Source organism: Macrotis lagotis, chromosome 5, assembly GCF_037893015.1.
Source record: "Macrotis lagotis isolate mMagLag1 chromosome 5, bilby.v1.9.chrom.fasta, whole genome shotgun sequence".
Classification (NCBI taxonomy): Eukaryota; Metazoa; Chordata; class Mammalia; order Peramelemorphia; family Peramelidae; genus Macrotis; species Macrotis lagotis.
In genome coordinates this window covers 8,325,003-8,344,281 of record NC_133662.1, presented here as the reverse complement: position 1 = coordinate 8,344,281, position 19,279 = coordinate 8,325,003, and the positions used below count along the sequence as shown (strand labels likewise).

The 19,279-nt window shown below is 47.5% G+C and overlaps 3 protein-coding genes across 3 annotated transcripts; 2 read left to right on the top strand and 1 right to left on the bottom strand.

Moving 5' to 3' along the window:
* Window positions 1-53: 53 nt before the first annotated feature.
* On the top strand, window positions 54-11,854 carry SKIC2 (SKI2 subunit of superkiller complex). The gene is made up of 28 exons (XM_074236663.1): window positions 54-164; window positions 250-362; window positions 1,891-2,000; window positions 2,103-2,220; window positions 2,308-2,422; window positions 2,749-2,823; window positions 2,926-2,979; window positions 3,072-3,262; window positions 3,352-3,480; window positions 3,935-4,080; window positions 4,438-4,584; window positions 4,830-4,914; window positions 5,193-5,299; window positions 5,874-6,020; window positions 6,109-6,205; window positions 6,440-6,652; window positions 6,776-6,886; window positions 7,021-7,251; window positions 7,707-7,844; window positions 8,041-8,178; window positions 8,345-8,449; window positions 8,837-8,984; window positions 9,082-9,208; window positions 9,372-9,582; window positions 9,770-9,880; window positions 9,982-10,200; window positions 10,489-10,629; window positions 10,727-11,854. Exons 1-28 carry the CDS (start codon window positions 143-145, stop codon window positions 10,925-10,927), a joined length of 3,750 nt encoding a protein of 1,249 aa, XP_074092764.1. The 5' UTR covers window positions 54-142; the 3' UTR covers window positions 10,928-11,854.
* On the bottom strand, window positions 11,081-13,985 carry DXO (decapping exoribonuclease). The gene is made up of 7 exons (XM_074236671.1): window positions 13,674-13,985; window positions 12,970-13,337; window positions 12,262-12,497; window positions 11,906-12,125; window positions 11,658-11,793; window positions 11,414-11,508; window positions 11,081-11,323 (listed from the first exon to the last, which is right to left on the bottom strand). The coding sequence occupies exons 2-7, from the start codon at window positions 13,329-13,331 to the stop codon at window positions 11,173-11,175; spliced, it is 1,200 nt and encodes a 399-aa protein (XP_074092772.1). The 5' UTR covers window positions 13,332-13,337; window positions 13,674-13,985; the 3' UTR covers window positions 11,081-11,172.
* WHR1 (winged helix repair factor 1) lies at window positions 13,827-19,113 on the top strand. The gene is made up of 7 exons (XM_074236675.1): window positions 13,827-14,155; window positions 14,262-14,398; window positions 15,390-15,485; window positions 15,939-16,078; window positions 16,650-16,747; window positions 18,127-18,274; window positions 18,659-19,113. Exons 1-7 carry the CDS (start codon window positions 14,065-14,067, stop codon window positions 18,702-18,704), a joined length of 756 nt encoding a protein of 251 aa, XP_074092776.1. The 5' UTR covers window positions 13,827-14,064; the 3' UTR covers window positions 18,705-19,113.
* The last annotated feature ends 166 nt before the right edge of the window (window positions 19,114-19,279 follow it).

The following is a 19,279-nucleotide window of genomic DNA, read 5'->3' as shown; positions in this document are numbered from 1 at the left end:
CCTTCTCTCTTATGACGTGGCTTTGCCCTGAAGCCACATGCGCGCCGAACGGCGGCAACTTCCGCCATGCCGGGGGTGGGACTCGCAGAATTGCGGCCCTCGAGACACTTCCGGCTTTGCGGCGGTCTTGGGAGGCTGCGCCATGCTGGAGACCGAGAGGCTGGGTAAAAAGCGGGACAGGATGGGGGGGAAGGAGCGAGTGTAACCTCTGACCTTTGCCGGAGCCTGATCCGTCTCCTTGCTTCTCAGTGCTGCCCCCTCGGGGGCCCCTGGACTTGCCCCTCTGTGCCCTGGAGCTCGGGTGCACCGGGCGTTGGGAACTTGTGAGCCCGCCCCTGGCCTCGGACCTGCCGGCCGGCACCGTAAGTAAGCCCTGGCCTCCCCAGGGCTTCCATTTAGCTTTGACCTGAATGAACCCAGTTTCCTCCTTCATTCCCCGCAATCATTGTGATTCATTGTAGGGCACGATCGCCGAGCTTGTAGTCAGCAGACATGGAGTCATTCTTCCGATGCTGCTGCTACTCACTCCCTGGGGCAGCCTGGGTGGGTTTGGCAATGGGCTTGGCCCAGGCTCTTATTGGATCTCAGTTTCCTCTTCTGCAAAATGAGGCTGTTCATCCTTTTCCTGCTTTCCTGAATTCGTGGGGGAAGGAGGAATGTTGTAAGGTTAAAGGAAGAAAATAAATATGAAAATGGTTCATTGTCATTATTAATAAATATGAACAATGACAGGAATTCTTCGAATGCCAGTATTTATGCCCATCCCTATGCTTCTCCTGGAGGAGAGCAGCATGCAATTCAAAAAGGTGTAAGAGAAAGTGAGGACCAGCTAGGGAATCCGCATTTGGTTTAGGGAAGCTTCTAAGGAAGAAGATAAGTAGCAACATAAATGTCTAAATGCTCTTTGCCAGGAGGATGTACTGTGAGAACTCTGGATCTGCAGAGGGAGTAGAGACCTAGGAGGGCAGGATGATGATGAGGTTTGGAAAAATTTAACTCAATTTAGTAAAACATTGAATGTCATTTATAGTCTAGACACTTTATATTGTTTTTTTATTTGCAAGGCAAATGGAGTTAAGTGGCTTGCCCAAGGCCACACAGCTAGGTAATTATTAAATGTCTGAGGTCGGATTTGAACTCAGGTACTCCTGACTCCAGGGCCGGTGCTCTATCCACTGCGTCACCTAGCTGCCCCTAGACACTTTATATTGGAAGTGGGTTTGAAGATCCAAGCCTAGTAGATTGAAAATTTCTTGAAGGCAGAGGACTGAACAAGGGCCCTTATCCTTTCATTTTTCTCTATCACTCTGGTGTGTAGCTAATATACTTAAGAATTGAAAAGATAGAATGAATTTCTGACTTCATGTCTGAAATCTGGGATTAACCTCCTTTCTCCTACTTCTGTTCTCCTTGTCCTCACATAATTTTCTTTCCCTAAGGTTTCTACCTTTGTTCTTGAATCTTCTCCCTTACCTCTGATTTCTTTCCTCTCAACATTCCTAACATTGACACTACCACTCTTTTGTCATTAATATGGTCCTTCATCAGGGAGCTAGCTAGTTATCTGAAAGGAAAGCTGGAAAGGCAAAGGGGATAACCTTTTTGGGTGCACCAGCTTTGTGCTGGGCACTGTGGTAATTTTTGTCATAATTCATTCGAAAGGTAGCCTACACCTGAGACTTCAGGGCTTGTCCCATGCTAGATGCACACTGAAGAAGTTCTCATCAATGTATATCTGATGCTGCTATTCTGGACACTGACTCCTGTATCTTCTTGACCTTCCCCCTTCATTTAACAAGGAACTTTTCATCTACTTTTTTTTCCTGGGCAGTCTGCTCCCCCCCCCCCCCTTATTTCCCATTCCGTGACATCTTCCTTTCATTTTTCCAGCTCTCCCATGGGCTACCACCTTGTGCTCCAGAATTGCAGGGAGAGACTGAGCAACTGTTTCTGTCATCCCCTGAATGGCTGCCTCTGCACAGTGTGGATCGTGTGGCCTGGTGAGAAGGGTTCTGGGAACCTTTGTTCTGAGAAAAGGAAAGACTAAGATGGAAATGAGGGATGATGGTAGGAGACTGATTTTTTTCTTCTGGTCTCCCAAGGAAATGGCAGAGGAAGACAGACCCCTGGTCTCTCCTGGGACTTCCGGGAGCTCCAGTTCCATCAGATCTTCAGGCTCAGAGACACCCAACCACTGGCAGAGTCCTGGGCTATAGAGAGGTGAAGGGTGTCTTCAGGGATGTAAGACAGATAGGAAAAGAACAGGAATTGGATTTAGCTTCATTGTGCCCCTGTGTTCTCTCCCAGGTCTTGTTGGAGGACACAAACCTCTCAGCCACAACTTCTCTGTCACTACGCCGGCCCCCAGGACCCCCATCCCAGGCCTTATGGGGCAACCCAACACACTACCCATTCTGGCCAGGTGATAATTGGTTTTTGTTTTGTTTTTTAGTTTTTTTGTAAGGCAATGGGGTTAAGTGACTTGCCCAAGGTCACACAGCTAGGTAATTAGTAAGTGTCTAAGGCTGGATTTGAACTCAGGATCTCCTGACTCCAGGGCCAGTGCTCTATCCACTGCACCACCTACCTCCCCTTGCTGTGCCACCTAGCTGCCCACCAGGTGATATTTGAAGAGAGCCAGTGGGGAGCAGAGTAAGGAGAATGTTCCTGTGTTCTGAGGAAGCAGACATGAGTTGTTCTCCCCCATATACTAACTCATTTTTCTTGCTTTGTTTCCCTTCCTCCCAGGTGGGATGGATGAACCCACCATAGCAGATCTGAGCACTCGTGGGGACTGTGAGGAAGAGATTGACTTTGAGAAAGGTGAAGGAGGCTACTAAAAGGGCAGATTGAATTGACTGAAGATTGGAAATGGAAGGGGGATGTGGCCTTTCACAATTGCCTCTTTCTGTTGTTCTTTTCCAGATCTCCTTACCATTCCTCCAGGCTTCAAAAAAGGCATAGACTTTACCCCAAAGAGTAAGAGTTTTCTCTAGTAGGATACAAGAAGCAATGCAAGATGTTAGAGAGGGTGACTGTATATTTTTCTTGACTTCTGCCTCTCTTGCCAGATCATTCAACCTCTGCTTCTGGCCTCCTCAGTCTCAGCCATCTCCTGGAGCCCCTAGAATTGGGTGGAGGGGAGGAGGAGGAAGAAGAGACTTCAGGAAGATTGGGGGGGCTTGGACGGGACAGTGTTACAACCTCTACCTCTCAACCACCATTGGTCCGTGCTAGTAGCCTGGAGGATTTAGTCCTAAAGGTAGATTTTATATATATAGATGGATAACTTGGTCTGATGAGTAGGATGGAAGAATGTAATAGTTTGTTACTTTTTCCTTTACTTCATAGGAAGCATCGGCCCCCATGTCTCCTGCAGAACCTCCAAAGCCCCCAGTCTTGGAACAGTGGGCCATTCCTGTAGATATTACTTCACCTGTGGGAGATTTCTACAGGCTCATCCCCCAACCTGCTTTTCAGGTTATGAATCTCACCTTTTCCACTCCTTTATCTCCAGTACCATGATTCATATTCTCCTGTTTATCTCATTCCAGCCCCTACCTGATAGGTAAGATTCAGGACTTGTCCTATTTCAGATTCTTAAGAGTATATAGACAATATAAAAACTACCACTTACCTCACCCTGTCTTTGCATAGGATGTCATAATCCTTGTGTACCCCTCTCTGACATTCCCTTTACCCTCAAAGGAAACATGTGTGATAGGTGTCACATTAGGTATAAAATTGGCATAAGGATCCCTACCTCCGGATATATCTCAATATTCCTAGCTACTTTTCCTCTTCTTTTCTCTAACTGCTCCACTCTAGCACAGGATTATGGATCGTTTTATTAAAGAATATTTTTACCCCTTCCCTCCTTCACCCATTGGATCCTTCTCACACCATCTCTTCTCTCTATCTGTCCCTCTCACAGTGGCCATTTGAACCAGATGTATTTCAGAAACAGGCTATTCTGCACCTGGAGAGACATGATTCTGTTTTTGTTGCCGCTCACACATCTGCAGGAAAGACAGTTGTGGCTGAATATGCCATTGCCCTTGCCCAGAAACATATGACCCGGTATGGGCATGGGGAGAGGGTAATCCTGATCTTATCCATAACTTGTCCTTACCAGTCTAGCCTACTTCTATCTCAATTCCTGGGAAACAAGGAGGAGTTGAGGGGAGCCTGTGGGAGACAATGATGACATGGAGAGGAACAGGAGAGAAAAAGACAAGAGAAGAGAGACAATGAGTCTAAAGTGAAATGGTAGAAGTGACCAGAGTTACTTTAGAAGGATTTTCTGAAGGGGTGAACATAGAATTAGGTTTGGTAGGATGTGTGAAATGAACCTGGGAGAGGAAGAGGGAAGGAGATCTGAGTTTAGGAACAACTCATGAGAGTGAAAGTTCAGGATTCCTTCTTCTTCTTCTGCAGTACCATCTATACATCACCCATCAAAGCCCTGAGTAATCAGAAGTTCAGAGATTTCCGAAACACATTTGGGGATGTCGGACTCCTCACAGGGGATGTCCAGCTACATCCTGAAGCTTCCTGCCTCATTATGACCACAGAGATACTTCGGTGAGTGGACATTAAGATCCTGGGATGGGGGTGTGGGATGGATGTGTGAGATGGACCTGAAGTCCATCAGCATTGTGGTTAGAATTGTATACATATCTAGGATGTAGGGGGAAGGATTTAAAATTTGTTTAGAAAAATAAAAGTATGAGTCACAAGGGAGTCAGGTTATTAGTTGAGAGAAGGAAGTTGCGAGAATCAAGTATATTTTAATCTTGTTTCAATTCCTGCTCATGCCTTCTACCTAGCTCCATGCTATATAGTGGCTCAGATGTGATTCGAGACCTTGAGTGGGTGATATTTGATGAGGTTCATTACATCAATGATGCTGAGGTGAGAAGGGTAAAGCTGACATTACCTCTAGGAACTGACATTTGGAACTTTCAGTCCTCTGAAAACTGCTTCTACCACCCCTGCACCTCCACTCCCAGTTTTATCCCCAGGAAGTCCCTATCACATAACTTTCCTTTGAAGATAAAAAGGAAGGTCACAGGGGGAATAGGAATTATGCCACCCTGTGCCAGATGGGGGTGAGGTGAATGGTGGCTTTTATGTGTCTATCTTTGTACTTGTTTGTGATGTTTTGTTGTCCTTGATCTTTTTGTGACTAGCGAGGAGTAGTATGGGAAGAAGTACTCATCATGCTCCCTGATCATGTTTCCATCATTCTCCTCAGTGCTACTGTTCCCAATGCTTTAGAATTTGCAGACTGGATTGGGTAAGGATCAGAGAATTATTGAAAGATTTGAGTTTTTGATTAGTATTCAGTGGGGAAGAGACATGTCCTATTATTCCATATCTTTGGAGAGGAAAAGCTGAGAATATTAACAGCCAGGAGGGCAGTCAGATTCTAGGGGTGGGTGGTGATAGCAATACTTACAGTTTCCTTCAACTTTTCCTTTTGATCAAAGTTTGTCGATAAACTTATTTAGGCATGTGGGATTTTCACATACTCAACACCCCTTGATTCCTGACCCTTTGTCTAATGTAGATTCTTTGGGGAAAAGAATGGAAGAAGGATGTGACTTTTGGGGGTAAGGAGAGTGAGTGATAGGATAATGGTGGAAAGGTCATAGAATAATAAATTCAGAGCTAGAAGCAACCACAGAGGCTAACTAGCTCAAGTCCCCTAATCTTACCAGCTACAAGGTCACATATCACTTTCTCTCCTTCAGGAAGCATTTCTTAGAAGCATAGAAATATTCACAGAGCCAGAGATGGGATTCAAAATTGTGGGGAGAAAGGGTGATTCCACTATGTCATGACCGCTGCCTTTTGCTCCTCTCCCTCAGGAGGCTAAAGCGTCGTCATCTTTATGTGATCAGCACAGCTGCCCGACCAGTTCCCTTGGAGCATTTTCTGTTCACTGGGAATAGTCCAAAAACCCAAGGAGAGCTATTTCTGCTTCTGGATTCACGAGGAGTCTTCCACACTAAGGGGTAAGTTGGGGGAGGGAGCAAGGAGCAAGCCATGGCTAGGAAGGCCTGAACACCTGGTGCTTTATAAACCTTTATTCATTTGTCTTAGATACTATGCAGCTGTGGAGGCCAAGAAAGAGAGAACTAGCAAACATGCCCAGACCTTTGGGGCAAAGCAGCCGATGCACCAAGGAGGGCCTGGACAGGTGAGTTCTGAGATGGAAAGGAGGGATCTGTAGGAATGGATTTATTGCTTAACCCAACTTCACAAAACTAGACCTTTCTTCATTCTTCTTACCAAATTTTTCTTTCCCAAGAACCCTATTGATCTAGTTTCCAATTCTTCCCCTTTTCAAGTCCCCCACATACCTTGTCACAGCCTCAGAATCTGAGCCCAGTTCCCTCTGGTCCTTTAACCCTGACCCTCCTTTGCCTTCCAGGACCGAGGAATATACCTGTCCCTCCTGGCCTCCCTACGGAGCCGTTCCCAGCTTCCTGTGGTTGTGTTCACCTTCTCCCGGGGCCGCTGTGATGAGCAGGCATCGGGTCTCAGCTCCCTTGACCTTACCACTGGCTCTGAGAAGAGTGAGATCCACCTTTTCCTTCAACGATGCCTTGCCAGACTTCGTGGTTCAGATCGCCAGCTACCTCAGGTGGTTGGTCCTGCAGGGAGGGAAGGCTGGAGGTTTATAGGAGATAAAAACTAAATTAAGCTTTGGGTGCCTTGTGATCCTATGGTGACACCCAAGTTTTGCTCCCTCAAAATTATCTCAAAGGTATTGCACATGTCAGAGCTCCTTCGCCGGGGTCTAGGTGTCCACCACAGCGGTATTTTGCCCATTCTCAAGGAAATTGTGGAAATGCTCTTCAGTCGTGGTTTGGTCAAGGTAGGATGGTTGAAGCTTCTTGAGTAGAAGGGGATATGTTTAGCCCTGAGAAAGTGCCCAGACTTAGAAAATTCAGATTTGATATCTTTGAAAGCCAGAAGAGAACTTCTAGTTGCTGAACCCATTTCTCTTAGGTCCTCTTTGCTACAGAAACCTTTGCTATGGGTGTGAACATGCCAGCACGGACTGTGGTGTTTGATTCTATGCGCAAGCATGATGGTGCAACTTTCCGTGATTTACTCCCTGGAGAATATGTACAGATGGCAGGACGGGCAGGGCGTCGTGGCCTGGATCCTACAGGCACGGTCATCTTGCTTTGTAAGGGACGTGTGCCTGAAATGGCTGATCTGCACCGAATGATGCTGGTGAGTTGTTCTAGAATGGGGAGGTAGCTGCCTATCAGTTTAGGAAGGTAATTAGACCAAGTTCCCTTGACTCCTAGTGACTTTGATGCTGTGATTTCCATGTAATTCTTTGTTATCTTTCTTTCCCCATATAACTTATGTTTCTTCTAATGTTTTTTGTTTTCTGTCATCTTTTGTAAGGAACATCTCAGGGACCTCTCCCCCATTTCAGTCCCATTTCTTATAAAATTTTGAGTTTTTTTCATTTAGAAGGTCAGAACTGGAAGAGATTTTAAATCATCCAATCCAACTTTCATGTTCTCTACCTGAAGAAACAGGTCTAGACAAGGAAGTGATATACCTAAATTCATTCAACTGTTAGTAGGGCTGGAATTAGAAAGCAGATTTCAGGGGAATGAAAGAATCCTTCCCAATTTCCTTCTTCCAGCACTCTAATCCCTACCCTTGATCCCCAGGGGAAGCCTTCCCAGCTACAGTCCCAATTCCGTCTCACTTATACAATGATCCTTAACCTTCTTCGGGTTGATGCACTCAGAGTGGAAGATATGATGAAGAGAAGTTTTTCTGAATTTCCTTCAAGAAAGGACAGCAAGGTGTATATGCATGCATGTGTGTAAACATTTGTGTGTATTAGCTGGTGTTGGGGGACATATCTGAGTCCTTGGAAGAACTTAAGCATTGGATGACTAGATCACCAAGGAACACACAATGGGTGTTGGGAGGGATCCAGAGCCTGGTGATCACAGGTTTGGCCCTTACACATCCTGAAGCCTCTCTCCACCCCTACAGGCTCACGAGCAAACTTTGGCAGAACTGACAAAACGACTAGGGGATTTGGAGGAGCCAGACACGTCGGGTCAGCTGGTTGATCTTCCTGAGTATTACAGCTGGGGGGAGGAGCTGACAGAAATTCGGGGTCTGATCCAGGTGATGGGGGGAATCAGGGAAATGGGGATATGGATGAGGGCAGGGGTGGGGACAGACTAAGTGCTGTTTACCAGCGTATGAGGAGAGTGACCAATACAACTAATAAGAAAACATTCTTGAGTTTATTCCTCGATCCTCTGAATATCTTTTGAATATTTCTTCTCAGCAACGAATCATGGAATCAGTGAATGGGCTGAAATCTCTGTCAGTGGGAAGAGTGGTGGTTGTTAAGAATCAGGAGCATTGTAATGCACTAGGAGTGATCTTGCAGGTGAGGGGAAGTGGGTTGGGGACCCCTGGATTAAGGGATTGGTAAATTTGTTCCTTTGGTTTTTTCCTCTAACATTGATATTTGGGAGGTGGGGGTGGGAAAGATAACTTCTACCTTCATATCCTTCCAAGTCCTCATCTATGTCCTTCTTCCATTTCCAGTACTATTCCATGCTTCCCTTCCTTCACTATCCTGATTTAATGTATGCAGTTATAATCATTTGCATTGTTTACTGTGTCTTGGGTTTTGTATTCTAAAAACCCTCTCTCCTTCATCACCCTTAGACAGGAAATTCCTTATGGATTGGAGCCATATCTTTTGTCCAGGTCAGGCCAGTCTAGGGGAAGATGAATATGTCCTGAGTTATGTTGCTTATCTCTCTCCCAGGTCTCCTCAGATACCACAAACCGAGTCTTCACTACCTTGATTCTGTGTGAGAAGCAGCCCCTTGAGGGGCCCCTGCCTGGCAGTTCTAGCTCTCTTGATGTCCCCTATCCTGATGATCTGGTGGGTCACAAACTGTTCCTGCCTGAAGGTAAGAGCTGAGTGGGAAATGGGGTCAGGAATGGAGGAGGAGGGACATGATGCCTGATCCTAGGGCAGGAACTTGATTCTTCTGTTCTGTCCTGTAGGGCCTTGTGATCATACTGTGGCCAAACTTCAGCCAGGTGATATCACTGCCATCACAACAAAGATGCTACGGGTGAATGGGGAGCGAATCTTGGAGGATTTTAGCAAGAGGCAACAGCCAAGATTCAAGTTAGTAGTTTTGGGGGAAAAGAGACAGTTTGACAAATTTGGGGAAAAAACTTCACCACCCAGGGAAGAAATGATTATAGGGTGGTTGATGGTGTGTGGAAGTTCATCCACTTTGGGCATCAGAGGTTTCAGAGAAAAAGAGCTTCTCATTTTCTTTTCTCAGGAAAGATTCTCCCTCTCCAGCTGTGACTTCTGCTGTTCAGGAGATGCTCCGCTTGGCTCAGGCTCACCCAGCAGGGCCCCCAGCCCTGGATCCAGTAAATGATCTGCAGCTGAAGGAGGTGTCTGTGGTAGAGGGTGGGCTTCGTGCACGGAAACTAGAGGAGTTGATCCGAGGTGCCCAGTGTGTCCACAGTCCTAGGTTTTCAGCTCAGGTGAGACTACCCAGTACCTGACTTCCCAAAGGAGGTGTTTTTTTTCCCCCTGGTCTTTTTACAATATGCAGTGATGGAGTGATAGGAGAGGGGGACACAATCTTTTCTTCAACTCTTCTCCCTAAGTTTGGAAAGGGTAGAGGGGATCAATGTTATTCTTTTTCCCCCTTGCATCTTCTTTCTTTAGTACCTGAGGCTTCGGGAACGTGCTCAGATCCAGAAGGAGATGGAGAGATTACGATTTCTGCTTTCGGACCAATCACTCCTCCTGCTGCCAGAATATCATCAGCGTGTGGAGGTGGGAAGGACCTGGATGCCTGGTGCTCTGAGACTAGGGAGCTCAGGGGGAAGGCTGGAAGAACCAGATAACTGAGTCTAATGTTCCCCTTCCTTGTTTAGATTCTGCGGACATTGGGCTACGTGGATGGTGCTGGGACTGTAAAGCTGGCAGGGAGGGTGGCCTGTGCCATGAGTAGCCATGAGCTGCTCCTGACAGAGCTCATGTTTGACAATGCACTGAGTACTCTTCGGCCAGAGGAGATCGCTGCTTTGCTCTCTGGCTTGGTCTGTCAAAGTCCTGGAGATCCTGCAGACCAGTTGCCGGGCACTCTTAAACAGGTGTGGGACAGGGCCTCCCTTTGACCCCGTTTTCCCTCTTTCATTCATATGGGCATCTGAATTTCCCCTGGGAATCCTGGTTTATCATTTCCCCTCTTCTCAGAAAGTTTCACCCATCTCCAGGAAGACTTCTGATGAAATCAGAATCTTCATTGTTCTTACATGGTTTCCTTGTCAGCCTAGGTTCTTTCTTCCTTAAGCCATTGATGCTTTTTCCATTTTCCCTCAGCATCTAGACTGAGGGCTTTGCCCAGTATGTGGACCTTACACTTTCTTCAACCCTTCCAGGGCATAGAGCGTGTCAAGGATGTGGCCCGGCGGATTGGTGAAGTTCAGGTATCCTGTGGCCTGAACCAGACTGTGGAAGAGTTTGTGGGAGAGCTACACTTTGGGCTGGTAGAAGTTGTCTACGAGTGGGCACGAGGCATGGTGAGTTCCTTAGGGGTAGGAGAACAAAACAGATATAGATTTGAATATCTGAATTTCCAGGAGAGCCAGAAGCTTATCTCCTTTCCTTTCTTTGTAGCCTTTCTCTGAGCTGGCAGGGCTATCAGGGACCCCAGAGGGCCTGATTGTCAGATGTATCCAGCGCTTGGCAGAGATGTGTCGTTCATTGAGAGGGGCTGCTCGGCTGGTGGGAGAACCTGTCCTGGGTGCTAAGATGGAGACAGCTGCCACAATGCTCCGTCGTGACATAGTTTTTGCTGCTAGTCTTTATACCCAATGATCCATCTGTAGTTCCTATTCTACTGGTTTCTCCATGGCTTTCTGCCAAAGAACAGACCATGGAAGAACCAATTACTTTTAAAAAATTAATAAAGCAACAAAGCATGCTATTAAGTGTGAGCATGGGGGTAGAGTATTGGCTTTCAGAGTTGGGAAATAAAAATGAAGACAAGATGGTGAAAAATGCCTTTATTGTGTGTATAGGAAGGAGGGACCAGCCCCCTTTTGAGCAGTCCCATGGAGAAATTAGTCCCCTGGGCAGGATGTCTTAGGAGGTGAAGGGAAGTCCTGGGTCATAGCTTCCACGTACCAGGTAGGCAGAAAGGCATAGGGAGCATCGTAATGAACAGACACAGTAACAGGACCACCTGGCTCCCAGGAGAAGAGGTGAACAAGTCTGGCAGAACAGGAGAGACAAGTAAGAACTGGGCATTCACAAACTTGGTTCTCAAGGGAAGTAAAACTTAGACATGTCTGAGTTGCTCACCTTGGGTCATCTTGAGTGACTGTACTTTGGGCAAAGCTGAGGAAAGCAGCACAGAAGTTCATACACACAGATGGATTCCAGCCTTCTCGGTCAGCCTGAAGACAAAGATAAGTGAATGAGAGCATGGTTTGAGACTAGAGAACATAGTATTTCCAAGGAAGGGAAGATAAAAGTGAAAGTTTAAGCAGGGAATTGAGGAAAGTAGAAAAAGGTTGAGGGACAGTATGAAGTTATCTATTATTACCCTGATGAGCTCAAACATCTCCATGGTGGGAAAGGTTCTGAGTGATCGGACTGAACCTTCATGGTCTCGGAAGCCAGCAACCACGCGTGGAACCCCAGGCAGGAATGACTGAGCCCACCACTTCAAAAGCTTGTGTCTGTGAAGTATGAAATAAAATATCACTGTAGATCCAAGCAAACAGGGATTCAAGTGTTTGGTTTCCTAGCTTTGTTGTTTTTATATCTTCAGTTCAGTTGTGTTGATGTTACCTGTAAAAACTTTTCCACTGTCCAGGGTTATGCATTTCTTTTGAAGTCTTGAGTTCTACATAGCAAGCAGGTGGTTGTGTGGACGGGGCTTTAGGGTCTGTGCAGTCCACCTCCCCAGAAAAGAGCAGAGTTTGGGTTCCTAATCGACTTCGTAACACTGAGCAGAATGCCACATTAGTGTTGATCTCTCCAGAAGGGTCAGGAGAGCTCCCAGGTGTGTCTGTAGGAAGGAAAAAAAGAGGGAGTTGTAAGAGAGGAATGGCCATTTGGAGAAAATGCTTTTAAGAGATGAAAAATATTTTGTAAAGTATAAAATGCTATGCTGACATTTTTAAGATTCATATCAAGGCTCTCACCTGCACACATGTACTGTTCAAACTTGTACCCCATGTACATGAGTTCCCGGAGGAGTGGAGGACGAGCAAGTCTTTGTGCCCTAGCAGCAGGTGTTTCCACTTCACTCAGGTAAAGAGTACCCTGTAGCCTTGATGCTGCAAGCTGCCAACCTTCCCGAAGCTCGTAAGGTGTTGTCAAAAGCTTTGTTAAATGCCCTCGCCATGTCACCACAGCTCCTGCCAACCAGCCTGGACCCCTATGAGGGAGGAGAAACATAAGTTGTGGGCAGTCAGTTTAGGGGGATACTTGGTCTTGGGAGAAGTTGAATCCATGCTAAAAGAGTCAAGATTTAGATATCCAAAAAATAGGGCTAAAGGAAGGAAATTTTTTTTTTTTTTTTTAGTTTTTGCAAGGCAAACGGGGTGAAGCGGCTTGCCCAAGGCCACACAAGTAGGTCATAAGTGTCTGAGGCCGAATTTGAACTCAGGTCCTCCTGACTCCAGGGCCGGTGCTCTATCCACTGCACCACCTAGCCGCCCCCAAAGGAAGGAAGGAAATCCCTTTCAGTCTCAAATTTGACTTTATGGGAACCTGGGCAGCATCTGGTTTCAAGCCGCTCGTTTTTACAGGCGAGGTGCGACTAACGGCAACTTGTAGGAATGCCAAAGAACCAGCCTGGGGTTGGCAAAGCGAGCCTGGCACCCGGTTTCTGGTTCCCGGGCACTCACCCCTCTAGCCGGCCTCGGTGCTCCAGGAGCCAGCGAAGCAGGTGGTCCAGCCCCTCCCGGGTGTCCTCGTCCCGGGGCCGGTAGCGCTCGGGGTAGCCTTCTCGGAGGTCGAAGTCGGGGGCAGAGCCGCGGGCTGGGGGAGGGGCAAAGTAGCGCAGCGCCCGGGAGTCCCCATGGTAGCGGCGCTCGGCGTCCAGGGAGAAGCAGCCCAGCTCGGAGGGGCGGCGGTAGAAGGGGAAGGGGCCGGCGTAGAGGGAGGCGTCGGTGGGCAGCGAAGGGGCCGGGCGGGCCCGCTTGGGGGCGCCCCCTGTGGCCCCGTCTCTCGTCTCCCCGGTTCCTCGCTTGGTACCCTGGGCTTCCATAGGCTCCTGCGTGGGCAAAGATGGGCCCCCCGCCCAAGCTTGGGTGAGAGGGCAGCCGGGCCTGGCGGGGAGGGGGCCGCCCCCCCCCCCCCCGCCCTCAGCCTCGCCCCCGCTTCCTCATGTCCGGGAGCCGGGCGCAACTGTTGGCCAGGATTTCTGGGGTCCCGCGTCCGATTTTTTGTTTTTTTGGGTTTTTGCAAGGCAGTGGGGTGCAGCGGCTTGCCCGAGGCCACACGGCCGGGTCATTATGCAGTGTGTGGGGTCGGACTGGAGCCCGGGTCCTCCGGACCCTGCGCCCCCTAGCCGCCCCCCACGTCCGATTCTGCCCCGTCCTGTCCTGACCTGCGCTCTCCCGCCGCCTCCCCGAGCTCCTCTCTAGGTTTGAGGGTCCTGGCGAGGCCACATTTCTGATCTGGGCCGGAGCGCGGGGGGGGGGGGGGTGGTGTCTATTTCCTCTTCCCCGTCATGTGTGACGTCACGGTGGTGCCGGAAGCGCCGAAAGTGGGGAGTGTGCCCGGGCTTCCGCCGGGCTCGATGCCGCCCGGGAGCCCGGTGGAGGCGGGCCGGGGCCGCCCGGCTCGGGCCTGGCGCCGTCTCGGGGTCGGTCTCCCGGCGGGGCCGGTCTCCCGGCGGGGCCGCTGGGCGCTGACGTCATCTCCCGGCGCCCGCCTCCGCACCTCCCCTCCCCCTCCCGGCTCGGCCCGCCTCTCCCCTCTTTCCGTCCTCCCGGACCATGAGCCGGAAGCGGCCGCGGCTGGTGCCGGAAACCTTCGGGCCTAGGGGGCGACGAGGCCCCGCAGGAGCCCGGGAGCAGCCCGCGGGCGGTGAGTCGGGTCTCGCGGGCGGGGAACGAGAGAAACGGGGCGGCCCTCGAAGCCGCTGCCCGGAGACAGAGAAAAGGCCGAAGCCTTGACGAGGCTCCTTCCCCAGGGTCGGTGCGCAGGGCCCTGCGGGAGCTGGGCGAGCTGTTTCCCCGGCGCCTCTTCCAGGATGCGCTGCCTCCCATTGCCCTCAAGAGCCAGGTGTACAGCTTCGTGCCCGATCGAACCACGGCCGACAGGCAGCTGGTGAGGGGTGCCAGGGGCTGGCATCGGGTGAGACGGACCTAGGGGGCGGGGTCAGGCAGCGGGTGAGGGGCGTCGGGGGCTGGCATCGGGTGAGACGGACCTAGGGGGGCGGGGTCAGGCAGCCGGTGAGGGGCGTCGGGGCCCAGGATCGGAGGTACCGGGGCCAGACAGCTGGTCAGAGGGCACCAAGAAACCAGGGACTGAGCAGTTGATAAGGAAAACCGAGGGACACCAAGGAGCCGAGGGACGGGCAGATGGTGAATGGCTAGGGACTGGGCAGGAAGGGAGGAACGAGGGTCTGACAGCTGGTCGGGGGTACCAGGGGACAAGAAGACAGCAACTGGTGAAGGGGATCAGAGGATGGATGGGCAGCTTGTAAAGGGGGCTGAAGGATCAAGGGACTGGTCAAGGGAACCAAGCATAGCCAGTGAGGGGGGCTAAGGGATCAGGGACCAGGCCGCTGGTGAGGAGGACCAATGAATGGGTGAGTAGCTGGTGAGAGGAATTCTGGGACACAGGCACAGACGGCTCATGAAGGGGAACCTGATTAAATAAAAAAATTGAATTGGGGTTTGGGTGGGGCATAGAAACAGTTGGCAAATAGAAAGGCAGCTGATGAGAGAAGTAGCAGAAAGGCAGTATATGTATGAGAAGGTGGAAATTGCTATAGGAGGATGTCATATAAGCTGCCAAGCCAGTTAGAAAGTGTTCAGTGCACTAATGTTGAGAGAAGTATGGATAGTTGAAGAGAGCTGATTTGACTGTCAAACCTGCTGTTAACCACCACCTGGTTTCTACCAGTCTATACAGATGGAATGATCTTTCTGAGAGATGAGATGTATTAGAAAAGAGCTGTCCTTTCCTTCCACTCACATTTTATCATTCCCGGAATTTATTATTCTCCCTTATTAACTTATTCTTACTGCTCTCCAAGCATAATGGAGATAGATATTATTTTGATATCACTCATTTTCCATCTTTCCTGGGACAGAGAGAACTTCAAGAACAAGGGGAGATTCGAATCATTCAGCTTGGCTTTGACTCTGATGCTCAAGGGATTGTCTTCACTGAGGACTTCAGGACCAAAGTATGTTTTTATGTGTTATGTATAGGGTTATGGAACCTAGTGATTGTGGAGTATGTTGAGGCCTAGTAAGACTAATGAAAAGGATGTCAAGGAAGGAGACAAAAATTATTGTGAAAGGAGAATCACATATTTTGTTTGTAGGTCAGTCAGGAAACATCAAGTGCCTACTATGTGCCAAGCACTGTGGATTTAAAAAGATAGTCCCTGCCCTCAAAGAGCTTATAAATTAATGGGAGAGACAAAAGTAAACCAATTTGTAAAGATTCTATACAGGCTGTATTAGTCCTTAATAATTTTAAGCTCTATATAGGATGAAATAGGAAATAATTAGGGGTGTGTGTGTGTATGTGTGTGTTTGTGGTGAGGGGACAAAATCATGAAAAGAAATGTGGGGGATATTAGAGGAAGTTCAGATTGAAATTTAGTTGTCCTTTACCTCTTGTTCTCCTTCAGACCCTGGAATCCTGCAGGGGTCAGCCATTTGAAGGAACAGTACAGAGGTTTCTGACTGTGGTGCTTTCAGCCAATGGAGACCTCAGCTTTCAGCAGGATCAGATGATCCAGACCTTTGGCTTTCGGGACTGTGAGATCACGTGAGACTTGGGGTAGCAAAAGATCCAGATAACTGTCAATTGCATCTATCATCTTAATCTTATATTTTCCATTATTTATCCTTTTTTTAAACTCTCAACAACATTCTTTCCCTGGTCCTGATACTTTTTCTCTTATCCTTGCTATCTATGTCCTTAAATCATCTGGACTGTCTGTGAGGGTTAAGAGTTTTGTAACTGTCTCAAAAAAGTATGAGATTTCTCCATCTGGAATTTTATCACTTAAAAAAACCCCAAGTTTTTGCAACAGTGATTCCCACCCTCCTTATATTATACTGGTACTGGACATTGCAAAGTTGGGTTTACTCTTTTCCTTATGAATCAATAGGGAGAGACACCAACTTTTGTTTTTCTTGAAAGAGGAGTTAAACAGTCAGTGAAAAAGTGTGCTGCTCATATCTCCCTATGAAATTGACAAGAGTTTTTTTTATTTCTCCCACTTCAAAGGGATCCAGGCAACAGTCATTCCCTTCTTCCTTAAGGTAGGAATTAAGGGGTAGGGGAGAATGATTTCTGGAGATCACATTTTCCCTTCCTTTCCCTCTCACCGTAGCCAACTAGTAAATGCTGGAGTCCTCACTGTCCGAGATGCTGGGAGCTGGTGGCTGTCAGTGCCAGGAGCTGGGAGATTTGTAAAATATTTTATTAAAGGTGCTGATTTTTTATGAGGGACTTAATGATGATGAACTATATGTATTCCTGCATAGAAAAATGATAATGATAATACTCATCAGGAACTTTTCATTTAATAGAGCAGGTAGAAAGAGTTTTTATAGATGAAGCACAGGAGAGAGCTGAATTTGAAGATATAATATATTGTAAAAATGGAGTCAATGGTTAAAAGGGAAATGTAATGGGAATAAGAGAAAGGAGAGATGGAATAGGCTAAGATATTTCACATAATAAGTTTTTTTTTATTACAGTGAGCTATTGTAATGATATGGAGGGGGGAAGACGAGGGGGGGAATGAGGGAACCTTTGCTCTTATCAGAGATGGCTCAGAGAGGAAACAGCATATATACTCAATGGGTATAGACATCTAGAGTAAGAAGGAGAGAAGAGGGACAGGGGCAAGGTAGGGATGTGAGTGATGGAGGAGAAGGCGGACTGTGGGGGAGAGTGTCAGATATAACACATTTTCTTTTTTTGCTTCTTGCAAGGGGCTGGGATTGGATGGCCTGTCCGGGACCACAGGGCTGGGTGGTTGCTGGGCCTTAGGGGTGATGTGTGGGCTCGGGGCCTCTTGGCCCCAGGGCTGGTGATTAGTCTGTTGTGCCACTCAGCTATCCTACAGCACATTTAAAAAGAGGGATAGAGTGAAAGGAGAGAGAAAACATATTGTATGGTAGTGGGGAAATATGAATGGAGGGAGTTTTGATCATCAATGGCAACAGTGGAAAAATATGGAAGCAGCTTTTGTGATGGACTTAAAGAATGTGATCCACCTGTGACAGAGCTGGTGGTGTTGGAACACAGACTGAAGCACATTTTTTTAATTTACTTATTATTATTATTATTTTATTTTATTTGTGGTTTTTGCAGGGCAATAGGGTTGGGGTGACTTGCCCAAGGTCACACAGCTGGGTGATTGTTAGGTGTGTGGGGCTGGATTTGAACTTTGGTGCTCCTGATTCCAGGGCCGGGGCTCTGTCCACTGCGCCACCTAGCTGCCCCTATTATTATTTTTTTATTTTAATTTTAAGTTTTTTCTCTTTATTGCTCATGGGGGTCTATTTTTTTGGGGGGGAGGGGGTATTATGTTTACCCTTAAACAAGAATATTTTAGTAATGTATTAAAAAAAATTTGTACAAAAAATAAAAACAAATATAATACAAAGATGCTGATTTTTCTTGCCCTTCTCTAATTACTACAAAAACCTCCCCACTTCCTACCCTAACCAAGGATACTTAGGAGACAGATCATCCACCAGGAAGATAGCCTAATGAAACCACCTATTGTCTTTTGTTTCTTATGTGTGCCACAGAAACCTGCTTCTGTGACTTATCCTTCTCTGATCTTTGTCTTCTAGGTCGAGAGGCAGTACTTGGGATGGTTCGAAAGTCCAAATATCGGGAGCTATCCCTTTCTGAGCTCCTAGGCAGACAAGCTCCTCTGTCTGTGCGGCTTGGCCTACCCTACCATGTACATGATCTAATTGGAGGGCAATTGCTTGACATGTAAGTATCTTATCTTTACCTGTTCCCTTTCTTCCTTTCTGCCAAGTGTTTCGCCTAAGTCATCCAAGACAGGAGCTCTTCCTTACTTATCTTGATGATCTGTGGGCATTGGGCATTGCTCTTTGATTGTTCACCCCAGTTTTCTGAAAACATTGGAGACCTTATTTCTAGACACTTAGCTGGCTGTGCAACAATGGGCATATCATTTAACCTCTGTCTTTCTTGGATTCCTTAACTGTAGAATGGGTAAATATAACATCTGCACTACAGGTTATTTCAAGGATCAAACCAGATATTTTTTGTAAAGTTTTTAACATAGTGCCAGTTGCATAGTAGACACTATGTAAGTGCTTATTTGCTTTCCCCTTCTCCTTCTCCCTACAGTGTCCCCACCACATCTGGGACTCTCCTTCGCTTTCCAGAGATATGACAATTCTGGTTACATTTTGCTATTTCATCTGTTGGACTGGAGAATATGAAGTAAGGTATAGATATAGTCTGCAGCCCACAAGATGTCACCATTGTCTTAACACAGATGGAAGTTGTGTCTTCAGAAGAGTCTTCCCTTGAAGGGTCTGGAGTTGAGACTACTGTTTGATTCTCTAGGTAGATGGGACAGATATGATCACTGCTGTTTATAATTTTGGGATGTGAACCATGCTTGTCCTGCCTCTGCCAAGGATGAAGATCAGAAACTGTATCAATGTTGCTTTTCACATTGGATGTAATGTCATTTTATTCTGGAACAGTGGGGATTCATAGATGGAATAGAGATGATGGGGTTCTTTGTCTTTTTTTTTTGCTTTTGGAATTGCCAAATAAACAATATCTTTCTGTGATGTTTTCTTTAAGGTCTCATTTAAATGTGACATGTCTATTTGGTCTATTCAGTTGTTGGGATGGGTAAAGATAACTTACCTATCTGGGTGCCTCCATAACAGAAATCAGATAGGAGAGAGGTAAACACTGAAAATGGTCTTTAGGAACATTATGGATATTTCTGTG